The 26,554-nt window shown below is 35.6% G+C and overlaps 1 protein-coding gene across 1 annotated transcript in view; it reads left to right on the top strand.

Moving 5' to 3' along the window:
• Positions 1-26,554, top strand: part of TMTC2 (transmembrane O-mannosyltransferase targeting cadherins 2) — a 239,671-nt gene that overhangs the window by 202,311 nt on the left and 10,806 nt on the right. The window contains exons 10-11 of the mRNA XM_065743218.1: positions 8,331-8,445; positions 14,456-14,519. Coding sequence (XP_065599290.1) covers positions 8,331-8,445; positions 14,456-14,519 — 179 coding nt within the window. The remainder of the gene's footprint in view (positions 1-8,330; positions 8,446-14,455; positions 14,520-26,554) is intronic.

Below are 26,554 nucleotides of genomic sequence, written 5' to 3'. Positions count from 1 at the left end.
CTACTCAGGTACATAGTACGCTGCCAGAAACATCTAGCAGATGGAAGAGATAAAATGCATATCAACTGGGAAGAAAAAATACTGTGGGGAAGAGTGCAGAAGCATCAGCACAATTTTACTTATTTATTTTTAATTCTCTGGCAGTGAAAAAACATTGGGTCTTTTTTTGTGCAACCTACATGCTTTTAAACAAAACACTGTATGAAATTATTTTAGGTATACGGTTAGAATGCTCCTTTAAAATTTAATTTTTTGGTTTGATATTTTTAATATACATTTTCTATTTAAGGAAGTCAACAATTTTGATTAAAACAAATTAAACTTAATAAATTCTTACTTGTTTTTGAACATTAATTGTGATGTATTGACATGTAGTTATGTTGTTCAGATTGCTGAAATTTTCGGCCTTTGCTCTTCATTGCCTGAAGAATAGCCTAGGAAACCTTTCTTTATTTCTCAAATGTGTAAGGAAAAAATCTTCTGAAAAGTGTAATAATGAAAAATGGAATGTCCAAATTGTATTGATACAAAAGAGAAATGTCAGCTATGACCTAGCAATGAAATTTTAATGCTTTCTTCAAGAGCTTTATGCCAGTGGATGAAATTTCACCTAAGCTCATAGGAAGTTCAGTTCTTCATGAATGAAATGACAAAAACTGACTTTGCAGTTGGTAATACCAGTGAATGAATAGTCCATTTCAGATTGGCAGGTTGGTGGAAGGTAATATATGCTGAGTAATAGGTAAAAACAAGTACTTGGTTCTGCTCTGTTGGAAACATCAGATGCTACATAGAGATTGTGTGTTGAGAAATTAAATTCAGTGATGAGATGGGGTCAGGGCCAACCATATGCGATATGCCTATCGTTAAGTCACTTTGCCAGCTTTTTTGCTTTTTTTAGACTGTGTGGGAATATTAAATATATAATAATTTTGCAAGGAAGCTATAAAAACAAGTTTATGATACTCAAACAACGTATCCCTGTAGAACATGTACTTTTTGAAGAGAAAATCTCTCCATTTTGAGCATACTGTGGCATCAAACTAAGATACTTGAATTATGCCTTGTACCTGTTCCTACAATATCAATAAATGTTATTCAAAGAAGACAGGATTCACAGACCTAAAACAGGCAGAGAGATGTAACTTACTCAAATCTTCCAACCTTTTTGCTCCCAGAACTTTCTCCTATATCTTTAAGAAAATGTTCATCTGCTATTAGCATAGACATTATTTCTTACTTCCAAAAGGAAACCAAACAGGGGGGTTGTACCAGAAATTGAACTATTTGGAAGATTTTTAAGTCTTGCTTGCATTTTTCTTGGCAGCTGTGGATAACTTTAATGAGCATGTAAAGTTATATGTATAAACTTTCAAGTTCTTTCTGCTGCTCTTAGGCTGTTGCTGTCATACAACATTGAAAGAAGATTACAAACCATTCTAATAACTATTTATTACAAACTCCCTTTAGAACCAATCACGGAAGTGGAATGTAGTGGAATATTTCCAAACAGGTTAGGTCGCTGACCCTAAATGCTGTGGAATTTACATGTTTCTGGCTCTTCCCTTGAGTTTGTCCTTAAATGTAATCATTCTGAAATCCTGAATACGTGGTTGACACTACTTCTTCAGCACAGTACACTAGACTTCTCAAGAGATATCATATAGAAATGTCAGATCGGAAACAGTGCTAGATATATGGCTTTATGCTTCTTTCATGCTGCCAGAATTTAGAGTTTCTGGAGAAACTGAAAAGTTTGTGGTGCAAACATCCCCGGAGACATTTTTGTTAATGATCATATGTTTTGACCTATGAATTCTATCTCATTATGAAAATTTTTGAAGGGAGAACATGGAGCTGCTACAAACATGCAACTAAATAGTTCTTTCCTCTCCAAATATCTCTTTTCCAAATATCATCAGTTGCCTGGGGAATGATATAGTGTCCAGAATCTAGATTAGAATGTGTAAAAGCATCAGATCCTCTGTAGTATAATCAATTTTATGTTTCAGTGAGAGCTGCTAGTGATTCAGATATGGTCGCAAGCTGAATCACTGAGTCTCAAAAGCTCGCAATTTAGTTTTTTCTCTGTTACCTCTGGCTGTGCTCTGGATGACATCCAATGGTATATTTAGCACAACTGCAACAGATAAGTTTTTCAGACAAAGGAAAAGGCGAAGAAAAAGGACTGTTTCAAGACAGTGCAGATACCGATGTTGCAGTACACACTGGCTTACACAGTCTTTATCTTATTTACATATAATAATCTTCTCAGAAGGAAATAATTGAGAGGACAGGCAAGGCTCCCCAGCACCCCTTTCAGCAAGACAGGCAGAGAACAGGTTTAAATAAGGATGGAATAGGATATAAGGAGCAATAAAACAAACTGGAAGGCTGCTACCATCTATGTGACTCTGATGTAAATTCTTTGTTTCTTCTGTAACATCCTACAAATTCAGTGAGAAATTGTCTTAACAGGAAAGCAGGATCTTTAGCAAACATTTCCTTGCTCTGGAAACTGCTCGTTCACAGCCAATGAATCTGTTTCTAAACTCTTAAAGGAAACAGTTACATTAGGTCATGTCTGTTGACTTGGCATCTTGCAACATTGATTCATCACCCGCAAAGTTTTGGATATCAACTCATAGACATGGTCTTTCCTCTCATTTCTTCCACAGCATGCAATTGAAACTTTTCCATTTAGAGAAGTACCTGCATGTGCTCTTTTGCTCCTGATTGCTACAGAGTTAATGATGACTTCAACCCTGGTTCTGCCACTGTGCCAGTGAGAATGTAGTTCAGTTCTCAAGACATGATCTTGTAGCCTTTATGTATGCTTCAGACTGACAAAGTGCATTAGCTCACGCAAAACCTGATACCTGTTTTGGTTTGTGTTGGAACTCAGAGTGCTTTGAAAGCACTAACAAATATTGGGCTTCAAATTCTCAGTGCTGAATGCGCTGAAAGAATTGCTAGCTACAGTCATTATAAATAGATGTAATGTGTGAGTTTATGGTCTTGATATATCCACTTCTGAGGTTAAAGTAGTTAAGTTACTGCCACAGAAGGAGAAAAATCTTTTGGAGATACAAAATACAAAAGACTCAATGGCAAAGGTATATCTATTTAGAAAAATCAAATGTTAATTATTCCCTATTATGATGGGATTAGATTTTTTCCTTCTCATTAGGAAAGCAGTTTACTTAGTTTTTCTTGCATTAGTGAAGATATCAGGACAAGAATATAAATGGTTGAAGTTTGAATAAGAACAAAATGCATTCTGTGATCATTCAGAATGATTTTTTTAAAAATCAATATTAGCAAGATGCATCATTTCAGAAACCCTTTCCCTGCCACAATTGTCACAGAACTGGGCCGAACCAGCCTATAAACCATTGACAGGTACAGAGTACCTTTACTTGCCAGTGAATAAAAAAATGGAAAATTTCAACCAAAGAAAGATTGCTGCAACTTTCAGTTTGATCTAGTGATATAAAAGCTCATAGTGCCTGTAGGGAGTAGTTGATAAAGACCATTCTTGAAGAAGGAACTAAAGTCCTTGTGGTCTTAACATAAAAAGATTATAATGCATAGGCATATCCCAACTAATTATTATCTTTTATGTTACAACAAAGTAACAGAACTAGCCATGTATGTATGGCTTCTAAACTGTTGTTGGCTTAACAAAATGCCTTACGAATGTTCGTGATCAATTTAGAGACTATTACACTGAGTAGAGCTATCAGCAGTCATCTCTGTGGATGAATTTTTGTTAAAAATTTTGACAGAAAATGAAAATCAGGGATGTTTTTCGACTACTAGGAAGAGGAAACTCTAAAAAAGGAAATTGAACTGAAATTCTTCTCTATGTTATTTTTCAGAGACAAGTAGATAGCATATATTGGCTCATAATTTTTTTTTCCAGTCTAATATGGACTCAAACCACAATCATTTGCAAGAAAAAGTTTAAACAATGCTGAAGGTGTGGGATTCTTCAGTTTTTATGCTGTTTCTGATGATAAGATATTTTAGAGCTTAGAAAAAAATGTATCTAAGTGGATAACAAAGCATTGATTCAGTTCTCTCAGAGGTCATTGAGAACTCTTGGGTATGGATGTATCTCTGTTCTATCTAGCAAGAAAGATGAAAAATTTTATTTAAAATAGTAATGTTGATCCAGACAGAGAGTAATATTACTGAAGATCACCCCTGGATTTTGGATTTCACTTATTCTAGTTTATGAGAAGTATTAATTCCTCCAAGAAAATCTTGGATCAAGACCTTCTAGAAAGCTGTTTTCTAAAATCCTGGTTCTAATTCCAAAAAACAATCAGACTACCATAATTTATGTTGTTGGCAAGAGTCAGATTCATGACACCTTCAGTAAGAACATTGTGTATGTGATATTGGGCAGTATCTCATAAATCATGCAGTTTGCCAGCTACCTCTCAAAGGAGAAAATCCTGCACATAAATTTAGACCCACACAAGTTGTTCCTCAATCTAGGGGCTTGTGGATGAGACTTACTGATTTACTTTAAGCATCTAGCCAATATTTTGCCCTGCTAGCACTCTTCTCTTGGGAAAATGCATCTTTATAGCATTGACAGGAAAAGTTCAGAAGTCTGTTTTTTAATGAAGAAAGTACAGCACTAAACTGCCAATCTAAATCATTCTTGTATGATCTTAGCATATCATTTTATAAGGAGCTATGGCTAATGTTTTCAAAATGGGTTATCTCTGCTTAGATGCTGTAAATCAAATTTAGATGTGTGAGTGTTCCAGGAGTACCTGTCAATTCTCAATTGTCAAGTGAAAGTTTCCACCTCATACCATGTCAGTCTGGGATAGAGTTAACTTTTTTCATCAGTTATTACTGGATGATGCTGTATTTTGAATTTGTGACTAAAACAGCATTGATTAACACGCTGGTGTTTTGGCTGTTGCTGAACAGTGCTTGCACAGTGTCAAGGCTTTCTCTTTTTCCCACTCTGACTGGGAGGGGTAACAGTATGGACAACTGACCAAGGTGGCCAAAGGGATATTCTGTAACATACGGTATAATGCTCTGCAATAAAAACTGGTATAGTTGAAGAGAAAGGTTTTTTGGCTTCTGAGGTAGCCTTTGTTCAATGACTAACTGGGCACAGGTCTGCAAGTGGGAAGTAGAGAGCAGTTGCCTTTACTTTGACATCCCCCCCCCCCTTTCTTTCTTTCACATATTAAATTCTCTTTATGTTGAACCTGAAGCTTTCTTGTTTTGTCTTCCCATACTTTTTCCCCTCATAATGCTGAGAGGTGTGGATGGAGTGCGGGAGTGCTTGGTAGTGGAGGGGAGCAGCCTACCACACATCTGCTATACGCTCAGGCATTGACTTTTCACTAGATTGAAAAGGTGACAGTTGTTAACATTTGTAACCCACTCAGATTAAGTCACCTCTGCTCAGGAAATGGTAGGGACACTTTCAGGGGGTATTCTCTTGTTTGTAGTCAGGATTCTGTAAGAATTTGGGTGTAAAGGATGCTATGGTTGGTTTTGAGAAGGTGCCATGTGTCATCTGCTAGCTACCACTTAACATGAGTTATTGGCATCGTTATTAATCCTCCCATACAGAGAGAGACTTGTTTATAGGAATATGTGGTCCCAGAGCTTTCTGGAGAACTGAAAGTTTTCCTTGTACTTAGCTGGGGTCATGGATAAATTGCAATTTGTTCTAGTTCACTTTGGAAAACCCATAGTAAAAGTAATCCTTTAATATGCTGTGTAATAGTAATCCTTTACAGAGGCATACTTAAGAGGTCTAATTATAAACAGGGCAAATTTTATGTTTGACAATTGAAAACATTCATCTATAGCAGTTGCTGAGATTTTTCATATGTCCATGTAGATTAATGGAATGTGTACATCCTAGAAAAGGTTCAGATAAATAAGCTGTTAGCTAGCATTGCACTTGCTAAATGTATATAATGTCCATCTCTAAATTAGTTTTCTTGTTGAAATCCTAAAATATGTAGTAATTTCATAATATTTTCAGTGGTATGTTGATCTTATAGTCCTTTTAAAGAGCTAAAAGTCAACAAAGTGTGTTCAGCTTAACCAGTAAACCATTAGTATTAGTTTGAAATGGTTTCAAAAAATTTAATTTAGAAATTACATGGATGAAGTGAAATAATTTTAGTATCTTAATAAAATAAGTCTTGACTCAAGAAATATATTGATTCTATCACATTGAGTTGAATGTATCAGTTACATTATACTACATGTAGAGTAATTGTAAATATACATAACATCTCTATGGAGGTGCAGTGTTAAAATGTTTCATACAGATAATGAGAAGTATGGTTCTAAAGATAGGTCTTTGAATATCTTTGAGTAGTTTTTGTCAAGAACAATGAGGATTTTCTTCAACCCATGTGGAATTAATTACCTGAATGACTGCTTGACATTATTTGTGGGTTTTAAGCTGCAAAATATTTTTCCTAAGTATGAAGGTTATTTTGTTTATTTGTCTTTGTTTTTGTTTTTGTTTTCAGAATGATTTTATGAGGCTCACTATGTGTTGAAGTCTAAAACATTATCTTTCTCACCTTCTTGCTGGATGTATAAATGGCCGATCCTGTTACTATAATCTTGTTCTCCTAATTCTGTGCTTTCCTAAGCAAACAAGCTAATAAATAAATAAATAAGAAAAAAAAAATAAGAGAACATAATGTTAACAGCTTAAGGCTAGTTTGCTTTGGCATAGACCCAAAATTTAGCGTTACTCTTCCAGTTCATTTCTTGAAAGAGAACTGGAATGTCATTTGTTCAGTCTTGTTTCAAAGATTTCTCTTTAAAGAACTTAGAAACTCAAACTAGATTAAGAACTGCCTATTGTAATTAGTAGATTTACTTGTGTGAGAATTTTCAAATTAATATCAAAGTTGGTCAAGCTATATATAGAGCAAGCCCTAATGTGGTACAGGAAAAAAAAGAAACAAAAAGTAGGAGAAAACTTGTAGCACTTGTTTCCCTTCTTGTTATGAAAGTGGAGAAAAAATATTGACAATTTCTCCTTCTTAAGAGACTCCAATTAATGGTTCAAGTAATGGTTTCTAATTCTGAAGTTAGATTACTTTTTTATGATCCAAACTCCCCTTCCTCCCCTTCATCTCTGTCTCCATTGTTGATCTGTGTAAGAAAGCCTCTTTGGAAATTATTGTGTCTGGAAACAACACAAAGCATCATAATGCTTGAAAGGATGGCATTTATTTGAATGTGGATGTAGCTAAAACAAGCAAGGCTTATGTTTCAAATGAAGTAAGGCATTTATTTTAATGTTTTCCCAGGACTTTTGGTAGATCTGAATAACTAAGACAGGTAACTGTGTGAATAAAGAATCTCTTGCCAAGTTGAAATGTATCCATGGAGAAAAAGCCAAAAGCTATGAAAGCTGTCTTTCATCACTTTTGGTATTGTGATAATTCCTTCTGCAAATGCGTTCATTGTACCAAACGTCTCCGGATTCACTGTGACCTCTGCAGACCTTGCTGGCTTTGGTTATGTGGATTTTCTGCATATACATAAAACAAGCATATAAAGAATAGGGAATGTGTGAGGAAAGGAGACAAGCGAGAACCAAAATCCCTCACTATGAGAGGAAACCATTTGTTCATGGGCTGCTGCCCCTGAAGAGCCTTGTGGCAAGCAATGGCCTAGCAGACTTCTGGTTGAGTAATCTTATTTTACAACAGTAAGATAGAATAAGGAAGGATGGGATGCTGGAATGTGTAATCACCATACTTGAAGATACATTTTCCATGTATGTTATTTAGACACAAAGTCTAGACAGCTGGAACCCTATGAAATGTCCTTGATCCAAAATAAAACATTTTAGAAATTTTGTGTGAAAAAATCATTAAAAGGAGCAGAATTATGGTGTCTGGAGTACCTTCCAAAGTATTTTCTTCTTCAGAGGAAAACTCATTTTTATGGAGTTTTATTAGTTGATACGTGCTTTTCTTTTAAAACTACTGCGCCTTGCTTAAAATGTAGTTAATAGTGCATTATTCTTTTTGGTTTTTACTTGATCTAATGATTAAGACAGAGCCATTGTAAAATTCATTTATGTGATTTTAGCTACTTTCTAGGGTTTTTTTACAGAACAGATAAGGGTTATGTAGGAAATGTGAAAGATCTTACCTGTTATAATGCGAAGCAAATTAGCAAATGACCAAACATTGAGTGTGGAACATCCACTTTTTAAAACATTTCTTTGTCACATCTGCACTATCTGAAGTGTCATAGATCAGTTGGTTTTTATGACATCAAGCTCATGTTCTCCATTGCAGGTCAGTTCCTACTAGAAGAATCCCGTCTGATCGAAGCTGCTGAGATGGCAAAGAAGGCAGCTGAACTTGATAATACAGAATTTGATGTTGTTTTCAATGCTGCCCATATGCTCAGGTTAGTGTGTTTACATTTGTCTTACTCAATTTTCCTCTTCTGTTTTGGAGGAAAAAAAATTTACAGTCTTTGGTGACATGCAGTTTGTTTGTTTTTTGAAGTCCAGCAACTGTAGCAAATAATTCAGTGTTGCTGATAAAAAGAATTAAAATGAAACTGTTTCAAGACTTCGTACTATATATTTCTACTTTCCTGTGTGTTTGTAATATATTACTTTTAAAATTTCAGTTATTCTCAAGAGGATCATTCTTTTTGCTTATGTATAAGAACAGTTGGTTTATTTTGTGAAGAACATTCTGCTGTCTTTCCTTTCCTCTGATCTTTTAAAGTTTTTAGGTTGTATAGCAACTGCAAATAATAGATTGAACCTGGTCTGGATGTAACTAGAGAATACTGAAAATGTCACATTTTTTGTTAATATCAACAGGGAACGCTATGATGATTAGAAATCTAAATATCCTCAAGCTAATGCTGACTTGAAGCTATGCAAGAAGAATTAATATTACCAGTATATGTGATTTCATATATAGTCAGATATTCAATTATGTTCTCTTTCTGAAATTAATAAAATGTTAGACGTTTTTGTTTCCTTTTAAATGACTTTTTTCCCTCTTAAAGCTGGCAGACCTGGATATTCAGTAACATTAAGCTTCTGCCTGAACATTATCATTAATCTCACATTACTCTAGTAGGTATTCTCCATACATATTTCTAGGATAACAATTATCTATTGTCTGCTTGACAGGTGTGAGGATACTTAATTTCATTTAGATTATATCTATGCTTAGAAAAGGTGTGAAAAATGAAATAAAAAATATATTTCATTAGCACAAAACATTTATTTAGGTTATTTCTCTAATGAAGATCTGTCTCTTGGCTGTTTCTAGTTTTACCACTGAAGATAGAAAACAAAAGAAGAAGAAAATGAGATTAAAACAGAGGTAGAGTCAGCTTCAGTCAAGTGACCTGTGTTTCAGAAAGACGTTTCTGTACCAGGATTTTGAAATAAGCTCTAAAATGCCCTTTGAGAAATAGCAATTACTGCTTGCAGATTAGAAAGAAACCAAGGCAAATGGTTCGTTGATAAACAACAGTTTGACCTGCAACAGGATTCTGAGCTACTTTTTAAAAAATATCTCCTCAGTGTAGAATTAATGAATTTGAAACATGTAGGTTAGTGAAATTAATTCGCAGAGAACAGCATAGTAAGTTAGGCCTGAAAGTTGAACCGAGAAGGATATAGAGAGCCAGACTCCAACTGATTTTGATAAGTGCATTGTGGCAGATGGTTCAGTGGTATAAAATGGTGTGATTTTTTTTGTATGTGTTTTAAAATGTGTTGGCATAAATTCCTATTTAGGAATACATTTAATGCATGTCTCGCTTTCTCTGTCATCACTGACTGAAACACAATATGGGTATCATTTCACTTCTGGAGTAAGAGCTATTCTGCTGTACTGTACATCAGTGTTGTTACCCTATTTGATCTTGTTGGGTCTGTATACTTTTAGGTTTCAACCTATATTTTGCACAGGGATTCTGAACAGCATTCTCTATTTTAAATATTTAAGCAGAATTAAAAACCTGAAAAGGGCAACAACAAAACAATCATGAAACCAAAACCTTAAAAAAACCACCACCACCATGAAAAATAGCCCTGATGGTTTAGCTTGTCTAGAATCCCATTTTTGCCCCTATGGGATATCTCGTTGGTTTAATTTTCCATTTAAATATACTGCTTTCTTTGTGGAACACTGTAATGTCCTCCTAATATGGTCTTGCAGTTTCAGCTGGTCTGGATGATATAGCAAGATTCAGCGTGGCAAAGTCAAATTGAGTGCTGCGAGTATTTCCTTAAAACCACAGGCATTATGATCTGACTCATCTTTAATGTTCATCTTGCTTCACTGCTATACTTCGCAATTTATTCACTATATTACTTACATAATAGCAATTAGACAAAGAAATGATTGTCTCATTGTCCATTGGGTCCAAGCAACTACATTTGGACAAGGCAAATACAATTCCATTATGAGTCTGCTGGACTTCAGAAGAAATTGGTTTTCAGAATACTTAAAATGAAGGACAGATGAGGTGATTCCAATTAGAAAGCAGTACCAAAATACAAATGAGTAAGAAGATAAATGAATACTCAGGTTAGCATGGAGTGAGAAAGCTAGAAACTACAGTACTGATGAATACTAAAGAGAGTCATAAGGAAAAGCTGAAGTTATTAAATATAACAGTTTCATGTAGGCAACTAACTGCTATTGAGGTACCTCAGACAGCTATACAGACTAGTAAGTGACTAATAATTCTGAATGGACTGCATGTCTGTGAGGTAGAAAATGTATTACAGAAGTTCAGTAGGCATGGAAGTGAACTACCCTAAGGGAGAAAAAGTGATATCTTTTAAAATATATTATGGATTAAGAGACAGAAATTGATATTGATGTGAGTGATGCATGGTGCCATGAATGGCTGGGAAGGTAACAGCAACTCAGAATTTATTAATAAATCCTTTTTTTTTTTTTTTAATTGTCCAAATATTCTATCCACTGCTACATTTTTTAGTTAGGAAGGTTATAATTTTTCCTTCTTGTCAGAATCCTGTTTCCACTATTTTACTCCAAAGGGCAACACAAGATTCAGAAACACGTAGATGTTTTTTTAGAATTGCAGTTAAATTCTTTATAATTTGAGTTACAGCTGCTGTGGATGGAGGATGATCACAGCATTCCCTAAATTTTGATTTATTCTGTACTCCAGTAATTACCAGATTTTGAGTAGGGATATACTGATGTTTTCTTAAATTTGTGACAGAATTAATAACTGCGTCCAAATACTATAGAGGTATTTGTAGATAGCCTGCTCTAAGTTTTGACATCACAAGAAAGACTCTAGCTGCTTCTGTCAGGTATGCCAACTCTGTTCATTGCTGTCTATGTGTCCAAATCTGAAGCTGAAGTCAGATTTACATTATTAAAGGATCTCTCTTTTTCTAATTACACATACAATGTTATTCATTTTTTGTCTAGGTGATTTCTGTAGGATCGTGATAATGCAATGCCAGATGAATCAAGTCATCTGTAAGAGGAGTGAGATGTGGAATGAATGTAATCAATTTGTTTTTAGCAGTCTGATAACTTTTAACATACATAGTATTTGTCTGTAAAATCTGTTTTACGCAAAAAGTTCATGATGAATGTTAATTATTAAACATCTGTATTATGAAATAGCAACCTCTCTGAAGAAATGTTATTTTTCTTAAATGGACTGATGTCCAAGATATCACTTTGAAACGTTAACATTCTGAAGATTTATGTCAAGCAATTGGCAGGTTAAAAACAGCCCTTTCCATTTGCGTATTTATCTATCTAAACCAGTCAACATTGATAGAGCTTCTCTCTTAAAGCATATTTTGTCCAGTAGTATACAAAAATATTTAAAATTAATGTAAGTTGAATAGAACCAGGTTCATAAGCCATCACAGGCAGTCATCTGGAACCTAACACAGAAACTGCTAGATTTGGAGGCTCAGGTTAATAAAGATGAGAGAATAAAAAGTTGAGACAATTTTTCCTTGAAAGAAGATTGAATGCTAAGCATCAATTGGGGAAATCAGATGCATTTTCAGTGCCAGTCCCCATGAAAAGATTTGGGATTAAGGTTGAAGTATAACTCATAAGTATGAGAAGGGCATTGTCTTCCCAACTTCTTTTAGCTTCCTTTCCTAAATTTCTCCTTTATTATTAACATTTTGTCTAATATTTTTCTCTAGTGTGAACTATGTTTCCTTTAGTAGTTTCCTTCCATTGTTTGACATTGATCTAAGGCCTTAACTGCACAGGGGCATAGGGTTACTGCAATTTCCTACCTCTGTCCCTTTTTTTTTTCTCAAAGGATAGCCATCCCAGGGCATAATGTAAAGAATATCTAGTGTAGATTTCCAGTGAAAATATGAGCCTGAATTTTTCTGTATCTGAGCTCTAAAGGAGCTGTTACTCCAGTAACAGAGCTGGCATCTTCCTGACCAGATCAGTGTAATCTAAATTCATTTATATAAACCATTTTTAATAGTGAATTATAAATTCAAACTGATTTCAACTTGGAAGTTAATGATCCATATTTCATGATGTGCACATGGAAGGAAAGCAAGCCATGTGTTTTAATTGGGCTAAAAGGTGACAGGATTTTAATTTGTTCTACATTTACATGCTGACAACACTTTTCTGTGCAGAATTGTACCGTCTGTATCCACCCCTGGATGAGGCACCTTGCTCATTGTACAGATTTTTGCCACCTTCAGAAGCACTTTGTTTCCTGACAGTTCTGTGCAAACAGAAAAAAAAGCTGTGTGAAAAATGTCAATTTATGTGCTTTATAGCAAGTACTGAAATTTGAAAGTATGAGGATTATTTTTCTTTTCAGTAGTTTCAAGTGCTCTCTATGTGCCCAGCAGGAGTGATTCAGAAGCATGTTAAATGAATATTTTTAGACATTCAGCTGTTTCTAACCATGACAGCCACTGTGTTGATGATGCATACGTAACGTAATTTAATACAGTCCACAGGTATCAACTGGGTTCTACTCGGCCGATTGTCAGAAAGTGGTTTCAGCTTGCATGTGAATTATGTGAGAAACTTCAAAGGGCTTATCCGTCCTCCCTTTTTCCTCACAGGACCAATCACTTTCTGTCAAGATGTGTTGATTGGAATTAGTTGCCTATCATGTGTAACGTAACTATGTTTAAAATTTGGGTGGATGGGAATGTAAAATCAGAACACAGTGTGATCACTGAAGCATGTAAAACCTCAGTGTAACAAACAAGGCAAAATGTCCAGGTGTGAGTGCTCTATTGACTGATACTCTTTGAAGTGTTCTTGGAAGATGAAGAAAAATGGGGAAAAAAAAAAGAAGAACAATCAACCTTAGTATTTTATTCGTTTTCTGTTTTTTCACTTGTATCATGGAAATGCATTTGTAATCCTGTAACTTCCACAAATACCCTGAAGATTTCCTTCCCTAAGACAGGTAACTTCTCATGCAAAAGTTATATGTACATATATATATTTTTTTCTTTTTCTCTTTTTTTTTCCTCCCCATGGCTTCAGTGTTGTGATAGAACAATAGCAGAAGATACTTAGCTTGCCTGGCTGGATGTTTCTAAATATTCATCAGCCTTAAGACATGTATGTGATCAAGTGACATTCATTGGGCCTGTGACTACAGTGATTATTTGAAGGGAAATTAAGAAGCTAGAGACAAATGAAGAAGGAAGAAGTTTGAGAAAAGAGATTAAAAGTGTCTGTTGGAAAAACAACAAAAAAAAAAAACTAACAGGTTTCTGTGGCAACGTGCTGTATTTTCATTTGAATGCATTAAACTGAAAAGTTGGAGAATGAAGATTTAATAATTTAACTACTAGGAGAACATAGATATTGTCTGTATGGAAGGAAGAACAGGGGTGAGCTGATAGTGCTTCAGGAACCACAATATTCATTCCCATGTGTTATGTGTTTCTAGTTTAAAAAGCCCTCTTGGTCTGGTATGAGTAGTTGCCAAAATGAGGACTCCTATAAATAATTTCCCTGATTAATGGAAAGCTGTTTTTGAGAAATCATAATATTTTATACTTTCTTTCTTTTAATTGGGTAACAGTGCACAAAGAAATAAACTGCACCAATTTATAACTTATTGCTTAATAATTTACTGTTAAAGTGTGGCTACAAAAATGAGCTAAATATTCCTCTGATGAAGACTGATATTCAGATGAATTTTTGGCTTTCTGCAGTATTCCTAAATGTGTACTAATACCTTTTCAGGGCTGAGAGGCACAAAAAATGTTTGCAATGGATATTCTGAAATACAATCTTAAAAACTCACATTTTATCAGTTTTTTAAGGTAATAGCCTTATGTAGTGGGAAATTGTTGCAGTATCTTTTTATGTGTGCTTTTGTATATGGAGAAAGAGTTGTAATTCTGTTATTTTTTTTTCTGTCCTGATAGACAAGCCAGTCTTAATGAAGAAGCTGAGAAATATTATGAAATGGCAGCAGGATTAAGACCTAATGTAAGTACTTTTTTAATGATACCCTTAAACTGATGAATGTGCTGTAATGCTGAACTGTTTGTGCTGAGGAGTAATTCTTGCTGGTGTTTGATCTCTTGGCCTGCATCATACATGTTTTTTTAGTGGTTAATTATAGGGTAGTCAGATAAAACTGTTCATGTTTTAGAACAATCACCACACTCTCATTTAATCTCAGCACAGTATTCTAACTACAGGTCATACTTCGCTGACATTTTTAAAAGATTTACAGATTTAGCTTTATTTGTCTACTTTTAAATGTGTCGAGTTTGGAAAGCTCTCCTAATTTCATATATTTTCTCTAATAAAAAGAAAATGAAAGGCTATTTTGTGATTATTTAAGGCATTTTAAGTAATACATTTAAGACTTTTCCTCTTTCTTGAAGTTCTGGCAAGCATTGTTGCACAACAAACTTAATGATTTTACTTCAGAGAGAGTTACTTCTAAAGTTGAAGTACCAAAGCAAATAAATGTTTATTAACTGAAGGGGAAATATTTAAGAGTATGTAAAAGTTCTTTTTTAGAAAACAAAAAGAAAAGCTCATTACCATTTTTATTGTATAAGGAACTAAAGGAATAAAATATTTTCATTTTACCACTTCATTTTTATATACTGTTTCAGTTACCATCAGGTGTTGTGAAAAAGCACCACTAATGGATATAAAAGAGGCAGATTTATTTTTTAAAACTTTTTTCTGTATGTAATAAATGAAATGTAGAACACATTCTTGTAGAAGTGTAGAGTGCTCAATTTGAAAATGTGTTAAAACTTTCAGTAAAAAAAAAAAAGGCAAAAAAAATTACACAGGATTAAAACTAAAGAATTTCAGGGCTAAAAGACAGAAGTAACCTTCTACCAGGTCCTAAGTTGAATCTTAAGTTGAAGATCCATTTCTCTGTTACAAATTCTTTGTTATTCGCTGTACCAAGACACCTAAATTATCAGCTATTCCTTAGAATTAGACCAATGCCTAGCTCCTGAGAGATAACCAACTATTGCAGCCTGAAAGAATACTCAGATTTACAATTTCTTGTATCAGTTTATTTGCAAATATTGCATATTTTGTAATGTTTAATATCACTAATATCTCTGCTGTGAAATATCCTCAGTAGCAGGAAGAGGTGCTACAAACTCTTTAGTATTTTACTGCTACTAAGGGAATGCAGATTCTCATCCGAGAGTTCATGAAACAAATTTAGTGTCAGCATTCTAAATTTGAGGCTGTGTCTCTTTTAATTGTAACAGTGAGGGCCCAGCACATCCCAGATGCTTCAACTTCAAAACACCCACAATAGCTTTGGGGACTAAAATGCACACATACAGGAAATGAAGCTGCAGCGTGGCAAAGTACAGAGACTACCATGTGATACTGACCTCAGTCTGGTCCTTATTTTATTGTAAAAGACACATTTCAGAACCTGAGTAACACTGAACTGATGTAGATTTTCAGAAATTGCTGGACTAACTGCAACCTAGAAAAAAAAAATAGAAGTCACTGCAAAGGGTACCAATAAATAATTTCCCAAGTTGTGACTTTCAGAACTAGTTAGTTGGCCATTTCATTTTTAATTATTTATTTATTGACAGCAGAATCACCATTCTTGCATTTGTCTCCTCAGCAAACTTTCCTCTATTTCATTGTCTCAAGGCTGGAGTGCAACAGTGATCAATTAATATGCATATGTGTCTAGATCACTTTCTCATTCAGTCAATCAGTTTTTGTAGAAATTGTGATTAAGGAGGCTAAAAACATCCTAAAAAAATAACATGCTTTAGTTAAAGGAGAAATTAAACTTGTCTGGAATGTGCAAGCCATTGCTTTTAAGAAAGCAAAGATAAATTATTTTTTTGTCGTGTTGGTGGTGATTCATTCACCACTGAATTAATTCTGATAAGATTTAAAGATACTGAAAAACTGTATTACAAATGAATAAACTATTTGATAAAAGGCTATTCACAGTAAAGGAACTATTGAAAACAGCACAGATGAGTTATTATTATATATATTTTCACTTGAACATCTTTACTTTTGGTTACTCCATTCTGCAGAGTATGAAAGAATTATAACACTGCAGTATAACAGCAGCAGCAGCACCTGAAATGAAGCTTGACTATAAAAGAAAATGCAAATCTGACTACAGTTATTCTGGATCTAACTGTTCTCTCAAAAATTATCATGATTGGCTGTATTTACATTAGATAAGTATTTATCCTCTTTGAAAGCATCCAGTCAAATTTTAGAAGAGCAATTCTTTCCATAGAATATAGTACTTCTGTGAAGATGGGAATTGTTTTTCTTGAACTTCACTGAAAAGGCAAACATTTCAAGATCGTTTATTTATTTCCAAGTAGACTTCACAGAGTTGACTTTCCCCTGGAGAGCCAAAGAGGAGAGAGGAATCTAGGAAGCTGTTCAGAGAAGTCTACTTTTATTTGCTATGAATAATTTCTTACAGGACTCTCTTTTCTTCCTTCAACTCTATAGGTAACCTGGAGAGATTATTTTCCCTATCCCTGGATCTTTTTAAATATTTCCTGAAAAATGCATGCTCTCTGTGCATGTTTACTACTGTCAAAACAAAATCATTTTAGAGCCTTCTTAGTGATTCGTGCATATGTGTTCATTCCAGCAATGTTGGCTTGGATGGATGTTAATCACATTAGGCTAATTTCAACAAATACAATTGCATGAAGAAATGGAAGTGCAGGCTTCTTGGACAGGCAGGGATTTCTGCAATAATTATTCTGAGTGGCAATATTGTTGAGGAAAGTCTATATTCAAAGATGGTTTCTAGATGCCCTATGTCTTGTAATGTTCGAATACCAGAAAATTGTTTTAATGAGTTGTTAGGCACTCTGAAATGTGAGCCTTAAGCTCACTTTGCTGTGAAAAAATCAATCATCCAGGAACCGTTTTTAAACTATCATTCTTCACAAGAATGTGAGATATTGATGTAAGCTTCAGGTTTTATTGAACTTTTAAGACATCAGTTGTGTAATGGAACTGCATTTCTAATTTTTTAAGTCTGAACTTGAAGCAACCGATCTTTAAAAAGCTGCTCTAGAACTCCCACATATGGCCAATGGCTCTTTAGAAAAAAAAGAGCACTTTGAAGTGTGACCTCAAGAGCATTAAATGAAAGAGAGCTCAGTAGAGCCTTAAGACTTTGAGCCACCACCTTGAGCTGATTGGCTTAGAAGCATTCCTCAAGGAGTTGCCGTGACCTGCAAGTCACTGCCATCCCAACCACATATTAGTGCTGCTTGCAATCTGGAGCTCATGACAGCTTTAAGCCCCATATCATCGACACATTGTCAGAAACAGCTGTTTCCACTCTACCACTTCAAAAGGGCTTGATTAAATGTCTTACTGTAACAACATATATAAAGACACACACATAGAATGAAGGGGAAAGGAGAAATGTACTTATAAGCCAAATAAATATAATTTCCACTAGATGGTTTAATCATGGTGTAGAGGACTAAACTATTTCTTGACTTGAAGGGTTTATGTAATCAGTTAACACAGTATAATATGAAAAAGCAGTTTCTGCAAGTGCTTCTTTTGGTTTTACTCTAGCACAAGAATACAGATTTTGTGTCAAAGTCTCCAGGCTTACAGTAAGCTGTCCAACAGTTGAAAGAAGAACACTAGTGATTTTCAGATAATTGAGTATATTTTTTAAAATTTCTTCTAGATAAAATGCTTTTGGTGCTTTCTTATAGTATATAGACTTTATATTCATGGTAAGACCTTATGAAAATGCTTCCTACAGTATATACATCTTTAAAAAATAAAAGTAGATGTTGGAATTTACATTGAAACATATGTGACCAAATTCTGCTTTATCATGATCGTTTCCTTAGATGATTCAATGCCAGATTTCCCTATGTGACTTTCTGCTAAATGTTTAGTTATTTGCTCATTTAGCTTGAGTAAATGTGAAAGAGATGGCCTTAGTACATAATTAAAGGTATATCCTGTTTTCACTGAGAAGGATTTTCATAAAGCCTGTAAGAACTCCTGCTATTTTAATTCTGCTGCTGATGGTAGATGGATTGTTTAGTAGTGATTCTTGAGCAGTCTGCAGCTGACCCTGAATTGAGGAAAAACTAGCGCAGTTCCACACTTCACAAGATCTTATCTTCTCGTACTTATCCACAGATACTGCAAATCCCTCTCCAGTGATGTATCTGTTAGTCCTGCAGCTCTTTCGAGAAGATCTACCAGTCTCTGTTATCCATACCTAGCTGGAGTGTCTTGCCCAAAGTACTCAGGAGTACAGAGTTGACACAGTCATCTACAGAAACCATGCATATTTAATTTCTATGCCATGTATATTACCTTTAAAGCATAGAAATGCAGAATGACTTAGGTTGAAAGGGACTTCAAAAATCACCTAGTTCCAACCCCTCTGCTGTAGACAGGGACAGCTCCCACCAGATCAGGTTGCTTGAAGCTCCATTCAACCTGCACTTGAAAAATTCCAGGGGTGGGGCATTCACAGCTTTCCTGGACAACCTATTCCAGTGTCTTACCAATCTTATAGTAAGGAATTTCTTCCCAAAGTCTCATCCAAATCTACTCTCTGTTATTTTAAAACCATTACCTCTTGTCTTAACATTGCATCTCTGATAAAGAATCCTTTCCCATCTTTCCTGTAGTCCTCCTTTAGGTACTTGAAAGATGTTATACGGTCTCCCTGGAGCCTTCCCCTCTCCAGGCTAAACAATTCCAGCACCCTCAGCCTTTCTTTAGAGGAGTGGTACTCCAGCCTTCTGATCTTCCTCATAATCCTTTCCTGGACCTGCTCCAATGTGTCCATTTTTCTTATGCTGAAGAATCCAGAACTGAATTCAGTGCTGGTTATTCACAAGGTTCATGAAATTTCCAGTTAAGAATCCTCTTTCTAAAATTTTCTTCTATCAGTTTACTTTCTTATTCAAAGTTATGACAACATGACAATGTTGATGCCATGGAATAACCACAGAGTCCTATTTTTAGGTAGTGTTAGGTACTGACTTGTGTCTGCTTTTACAAAAAGTACAAAAGTGAGCCATGTGGAACAGCTGTAGTTTCTGCTGGTTGCCTGCCTGACCTCTGAGCTGCTTCCAGCATCTCCCTAGCAGCAGTAGTTGCTGCTATGCCTCACACTGTGTAAACCTTCCTCTCAAGCATACAAAATGTCTGCCTCAATGACATAAGTGGCTGTGGATTCCTTTCAGTCCAGCAGCACTCTTGACCTGCTGAAAAAGTCTCTTTTTTATTATTGAAGGTATGAGGAATAAGAAAACTTCTCTCTTATTGCTCTATTACTTTCTGAAGATTGTATCAATTGTTATAGGGCATACAAAACTTTTAGGGCAAAGAAAAGTATACCATGGCTTCCTAATGAGAAGATGAGTATGACAGATGTGAACTGTATTTCCAGATGGCATGCTGCTAGTGTTTTGACTTCAGACAGATATAGGGGTAAGTAGCTTAGGCATGGATTAGGTCCACAGGAAAAAGAGACATTGAAACACCCTGACAGAAAAGAGGACGCAATTTTCTGGTTGCTGGCAATCATTTGGATTGTCTCCTTTGACAGACATTAAAGGACAGGCTCTAAGGTTTGATATCAGAATAGCTACGATATATATCAACCTACCATTGGGTTATATCAACCTTTCACTGGAAAGGCTGACCTAGCCTAAAGGTTGTGCAGAAGGGGTGAATTCTAGATAATTAATAATTACTTGATACAATCTGTCCTTCATTTTGGCTAGAAATAGTTCAGTGTTTTGTGGCCTGGACAGGTATACCCTCCTTTGGGTAAGGAACTGGCTTGAGGGCCATGCCCAGTGAGTAGTGGTTAGTGGAGTTAAGTCCAGCTGGTGTCCCCTTATAAGTGATGTCCCCCAAGGGTCAGTATTGGGGCCCATCTTGTTTTTATATCTTTATTGATGACTTAGATGAGGGGATTGAGTGTACCCTCAGTAAGTTTGCAGATGACACCAAGTTGGGAGGATTTTTTGATCTGCCTAAGGGTAGGGAGGCCCTTCTAAGGGATCTGGATAGGCTGGATTGCTGGGCTGAGGTTAATGGGATGAGGTTCAGTAAGGCCAAGTGCCGGGTCCTGCACTTTGGCCACAATAGCCCCATGCAGTGCTACAAGCTTGGGGCAGAATGGATTGAAAAATGTATAGAGGGAAAGGACGTGGGTTGGTTGGTGCTTGGCTGAACATGAGCCGACAGTGAGCCCAGTTGGCCAAGAAGGTCAATGGCATCCTGGCCTGCATTAGAAATAGTGTAGCCAGCAGGACCATGGAGGTGGTCATCCCCCTGTACTCAGCTCTGGTGTAGCTGCACCTCAAGTGCTGTGTTCAGTTTAGGGCTCCTCACTACAAGAACGACATTGAGGCCCTGGAGCGTGTTCAGAGAAGGGCAACAAAACTGGTGAGAGGTCTGGAGCACAGGCCTTATGAGGAGCAGCTGAAGGAGCTGGGATTATTTAGTCTGGAGGAGAGGGGGCTCAGAGGAGACCTCATCACAGTCTACAACTTCCTCAAGGGAGGTTGTGGTGAGGGAGGGGTCAGCCTCTTCTCCCAGATAACTCATGACAAGATGAGAGGCAATGGTCACAAGTTGTGCCAGGGAAGACTTAGGTTGAATACGAGGAAAAACTTTCTCTCTGAAAGAGTGGTCAGATGCTGGAATGGTCTGTCTAGGGAAGTGGTGGAGTCACCATCCCTAGTACTGTTCAAGAAGCATCTAGAAGAGGCGCTAAGAGGTATGATTTAGTAGCTTAGTGGTTAGGGATGGTGAGAGGAGGATGGTTGAGCTAGATGATCTTGTAGGTCCTTTCCAACCTCATGTTTCTATGATTCTATGTTTTTGCAGCAGTAGTCATACTACTCCATATAAGGAGATTACCAGTACGTGTTCTTTTTAAATCTTGTTTAGAGATTAGAAGACTTCTTAAATCTTGTTTAGACTTGGGGCCCACATTTTTTTTTCTGGTGGTGGAAATTGTGTTTCAGCCATTCCAAGACCTTATGCTCAGCTCATTCCTGTCTGTGGCTAAGTGCAAGGGAGGTGTGTTACCTCTGACAAGCTACTGGAAGAAAATTGTGGTCTTTCATATGAACAAAACAGTTCTGTCTATATTGGGAATTACATTTGCTTACTGACCTCTTAATTATGTTAAAGACACATTTAATTTTTTTCCTTGTGCACGATTTCCAGCTTCAAGACAAGCCTGTGTACAAGTTGTTTTTCTGAGTCTTATTCCTACTCTAGCTTCTGACCTTCAAAAAGAAAAAAAAAACCAACAAAACAGGCATGTATTAAAAAAACCACGTAGCATTTCCCATGCCTCTGATGTCTGTTGAGGGACAATGAGAGAACACAGGCTACTGGAGTGGGGATATTAACCTGTAATACTGAAGTGCAGTATCAGAATAGGATGAGTTGTATAATTTGAAAACCAACTTACTCATCTGTGGAAAACACTGAATTTCCTTTGGGAAATACAAAAGTATATTTTATAGCCTTATCCCAGAACACTCTATATGTGTTTTCTCATGCATGCTAGCAGCTCTGTGAAAACAAAGATTGAATGTGCTTTTGGGTGATTATGGAATACTTCAATCTGGTTCTGGATATTATGATCCATCTCATATTAAGATGTGTGGAAGGAAAGTAAAAATCATATTATTACAGTTGTCATCTTCAGTTTCATGAGTATTTGATTATATGAAGCTCTTTTGTACTCTTTTCTTATGATTATGCAAGCAGTTAAATATGCAAATATCTGCAATCAACTGACTCATTCCATGTAATGCATGAGATTGGGAATTAGATTGAAAATGTCCTTAAGTTGCTTCTTGTTTCGCATCAAGAATAACTTGTTCTACACTGATATAATCAATACATAGGCATTATGTTTGCATATGTTCTAAATGACTGAAAAGAAAATGCATTTGTTTTTTCTGCTTACGTTGGTGCAGCAGTATTGACATGTTAGAGGAATTTCTGTTTCTCCCATGTGAAAGGTAAATTGGGCTCTGTTGTTCCTGGTTTCTTCAAGTAAAATTATGTAAACAACAATGAACTCATCTTAATGTATAGATTTTCAAACAGTTAGCTTATATACCCAGAAGCATCCCACATAGTAAACCAGAATCTCATTGTCATGGTAATTTGGAGTGCTTTTCTTTTCATTTTTGGCTATGAAAATGTTTACAGATCCCCCATAAATATTGGTCCCTCTACAGTGTAATTATTTCTTTAATATATTTTCTGAATCATTTATCTTTAAATGAACTTTAAAATCCACAGATAAACTTTTCTTTAACAAGGGAAAGAACTATTAGAAATAAGCAACTGTATAGTGACTCCTCTTTTCTACTTTCATTAACCTCTAGATCATCAATAAATAACCAATGAATGAACGTTCTTACCAAGAACTGTTGATTCAGTAATTCTGTGCTTAAAATTTGAGAGAGAGAAACTGTGATTCAGGTGGTATCCACTTAGAATGCAAGTTGTATAAAGTTTTCTGTTTGTCTACTGGCAGACTTTTTAGCTGCTGGAAGTCTTCTATATGCAAACAAATAAAAAATCAGACAAAAAATCACCCGAATCCAGAATATTCTGTTTTCTGCATTTGTTTTCCATTTTAGGTTCTGTTGCCTGCTGTAGTCAAAATGTTAATTTCACGAAACATACTAAAAGTAGAAGATGATGTTTTCACACACACAAAAAAATGCAGGTTTATTATTAGTTCAGTATCGTGTCTTCAAATATCACTCAAATATTAAAGTGTAGGCTCTTTTTTCTATCCAGGCATCTACCTAGATACTGAGCATTGTTCTGATCTCAGTCAAATGGTTGCAGTTCACAATAACAGGTTGTAAATTTTCCAAAGATAAGAAATTCTCATGCCAAATAATACTTGAGACTTTTTCTTGTTATTCAGAAATTATGTAAATCTGTGCCTTAATTGATTTCAAGATCCAAATTTTCTAACATTTATAAAGAAAACTTTCTTTTGATGTGTGTTTTCAATATCTGAACTTTTTATCTAGGGTATGGATACATTCAATCCACTGCCAAAATAGTTTGAAGAAAAAAGGGTATGACACTGTCTCTTGAAAGGCAAATTTGTTTAATGTTTCATGCACATCTTTTTCAACAATTAACTTTTATTTTCCATAGTTACTTTTCACTATGAGAAAAACTGTGCAACTGTTGTGCTCATAGTCAACTATGATGTTCATTTATTGAATAGTTCAGAAAGTAGGTTTGTGAAACAATTAATATGATGGCACAGCCTGGATTTGTACGACTGATATAAATCAGTCATGTCCAACCTGCAGATTGCATGTGGACCTGGACAGTTAGTATTGTGGCTCCACAGAATTGTGAACTTTTAAAACTATTATGTATTTTTAGCAATATTTTTTCATGACTTGGCTGTGCATCGCTTGAGCATAAACTGCGTAAGCAACAATTGGAAAAGCAACCCAAGAGAATTCCTCTTCACTTAATGCAGCCAAGGCAAGTCAAAAACTCGAACTCTCATGATATAAATAAAAGGAATCATACTTTAAGATGGTGGGATGCAGTAGTTTGTGAAGATACAGTCTCTTTGCTGAAATTTTGGAAGTGAAGATGATAGATTGTGGATAGACTTGTATACTTGAGTATGATTCACAGGCTCACAGTAATATAGCAGGGGATACTGTGCTGCCTGCATGAATTCCTGGAGAGAGCAAGATTGGCTTTGCGGTGTAAGTGTAGCCCTCAGTGTCAGTCAGAGACAAAGTGCCACGAAATACAGAATTCGCAGCAGTAGATAAGCATTTCAGAAATTAAACCATCTGTTTGAACTCATTTAAAAGAGAATCCAGCAAGGTTTTTCCTAATAGAGTATTCTAGTGCTGATTCTGGAAACAATTTATTATGCAATTAGAACTTAAAAGGAAGTGTTCTTAATACTCATTCAATAAACTCAGCAGTGCTAGGTTCTCAGTAGGATGTTTTGCAATAAATAAATTCTTAATTTTCTTCCTTGTCAATGGTTCTAATATATTTCTTACTCTAGGAATGAATTGTTGCAATGTTTTATTTGACTTTTTTCCCACGTAAGTTTTGGATTATCCATGTTTCTGTTTCATGAGATGGTATTGATGCAAGTGCTTTTGTTCCTCCATTCCCCCTATAGTATACATAGGAGATTGTCTAGAGAAAAAAAAATGCTTTACAATGCAGTTGTTTTGGGTCTGAGATCTCCCCGTTTTGTGCATTAAGACTGTCAGGAAGAGGGCAGTGTACAGGGGATGAGGCTGGCTGAAGTCATTTTCTTGTAATTTGTCTTTAGAAGTAACTTCAGTACCGGACTGAATTCATTTTTCCCTGCAAAAGATCAAGTCTAGAGGTCAGAAGTACTCTAGTGGGAAGAAGCAGTGGGGAGAGAATGGGTAGCTTTTCATTTCCTCCAAAAAACAGCCACTTTTTTCTGATATGTACTGTACCACTGTATATTGATCAGTGCTAAATGTTGTGTTTATGTGATTCTGTTTACCATAGTTTTACTGGAGAGCAAATTTCAAGCATACCTATCCTTTTGAAACATATCTTCCACATAACAATCTGCTCTGTTATGAAGTTGAGGCAGTCTTACTTACTCCTAAGGTCTTTTATTAAAATTGTCTACCTCTAACAGTATGTAGCTTTAGTCTGACATTACAGTTTGTAGCTGTGCTAGTTACCCAAGTTGCTTTAAACTCTGTGAAAACAATTACAGACTGGAAATCTTGTCCTATGTAACAACAGGACAAAAGAAAAAAAAAAAACACAATTAAAACTTATATTAAATTCCAAATGAAGTTTTGCTGTCTGTCTCTTAAGTACTTGGGGTGAATGACTGGTGTACTTATGCTGGAGTTAATTGGTGGATGGTTACGGTAACTCAGAAGTTCTGTACTTCATTTACTTTCATTCTGACTGCATCTACATACATTTAAAATTATCAGAATTTTTATCATATTTGAAATATCAGCAAATGTTTCTTCATTAATTCTGTTTGAAAACTTCTAAAGTTGCATTGATTTTCTTGTAATAAATTCACAAATTGGATATTTTCACCAGAACAGAAGAAGAAAATAGTTTCTGATGTCTTTATTTTATCGTCCACTCCAGTCAGCAGAGAACTCTGGGGGGCAGGCAAGCATGTAGTTTCACTGAGTAAATTTTGACACTGAATTTAAGAAGCTGGAACTGAACTTTACTCCTTAACAGGTGTAAATTGTCCTCCTGTGCCTTAAGAAATAATTGTTTAACTTTTTTTTTTTTAAGCAAATATTAATCACTGTGTCCATTTCTTAAAAATACAGTTGGTAAAATACAGCAACCTGATGTTCACTGAACAGCAGTTATTGGCATATGCATTATTAAGTGCAGACTTCCAGAGTAGTGTGTGTAGGTCTAACACTGAACACTTGCTGTAATTGATATTAATTACTTAAAAAGCACTGTAAATGTACATGTCATCGATCAGTTGTTGTAAATAAGGCTGCGTTAGCAGTAAGTAGCTTTATTTTTTAACAAGTCACAATCTTGTAAAAGCCTAGCAAGTGATTAGTGTCCAGTGGTCTCACTATTAGCAATGAAAGGACTATATTTTAGGAACTACAGCATTAAAATCTTTAAGCTGTAAGAATTAAAATTAAATCCTTGCACTTACCCTGGAAGTTAATAATTTTAATATGTACTGTAGATTGAATTGCTAAACACTATATAGGGAACACCTGCAGGTTACTGGCTGCCAAAAAGTAAGGCATCGGTTCATATGAACTGTATGAAGTATGGTAATTCAGGGTTTTGAAAGAAACCAATAGAGTATGCCTCTTTTCTTGACTGCTCTCGTGTTTCTGTGGGTAAAACTGAAATCAAGACAGAGGGTGGGCAAAACCTTTTTGCACTGTGCATTAAGCATGGAAGTGATAGGAGCCAGATGAAGGACAAAG

This window comes from Cyrtonyx montezumae, unplaced genomic scaffold (genome assembly GCF_038088225.1).
Source record: "Cyrtonyx montezumae isolate F1298 unplaced genomic scaffold, pur_monq_1.0 scaffold_3, whole genome shotgun sequence".
NCBI lineage: Eukaryota > Metazoa > Chordata > Aves > Galliformes > Odontophoridae > Cyrtonyx > Cyrtonyx montezumae.
The sequence above is the reverse complement of the archived record's forward strand: the minus strand, read 5'-3'. Positions and strand labels throughout refer to the sequence as shown.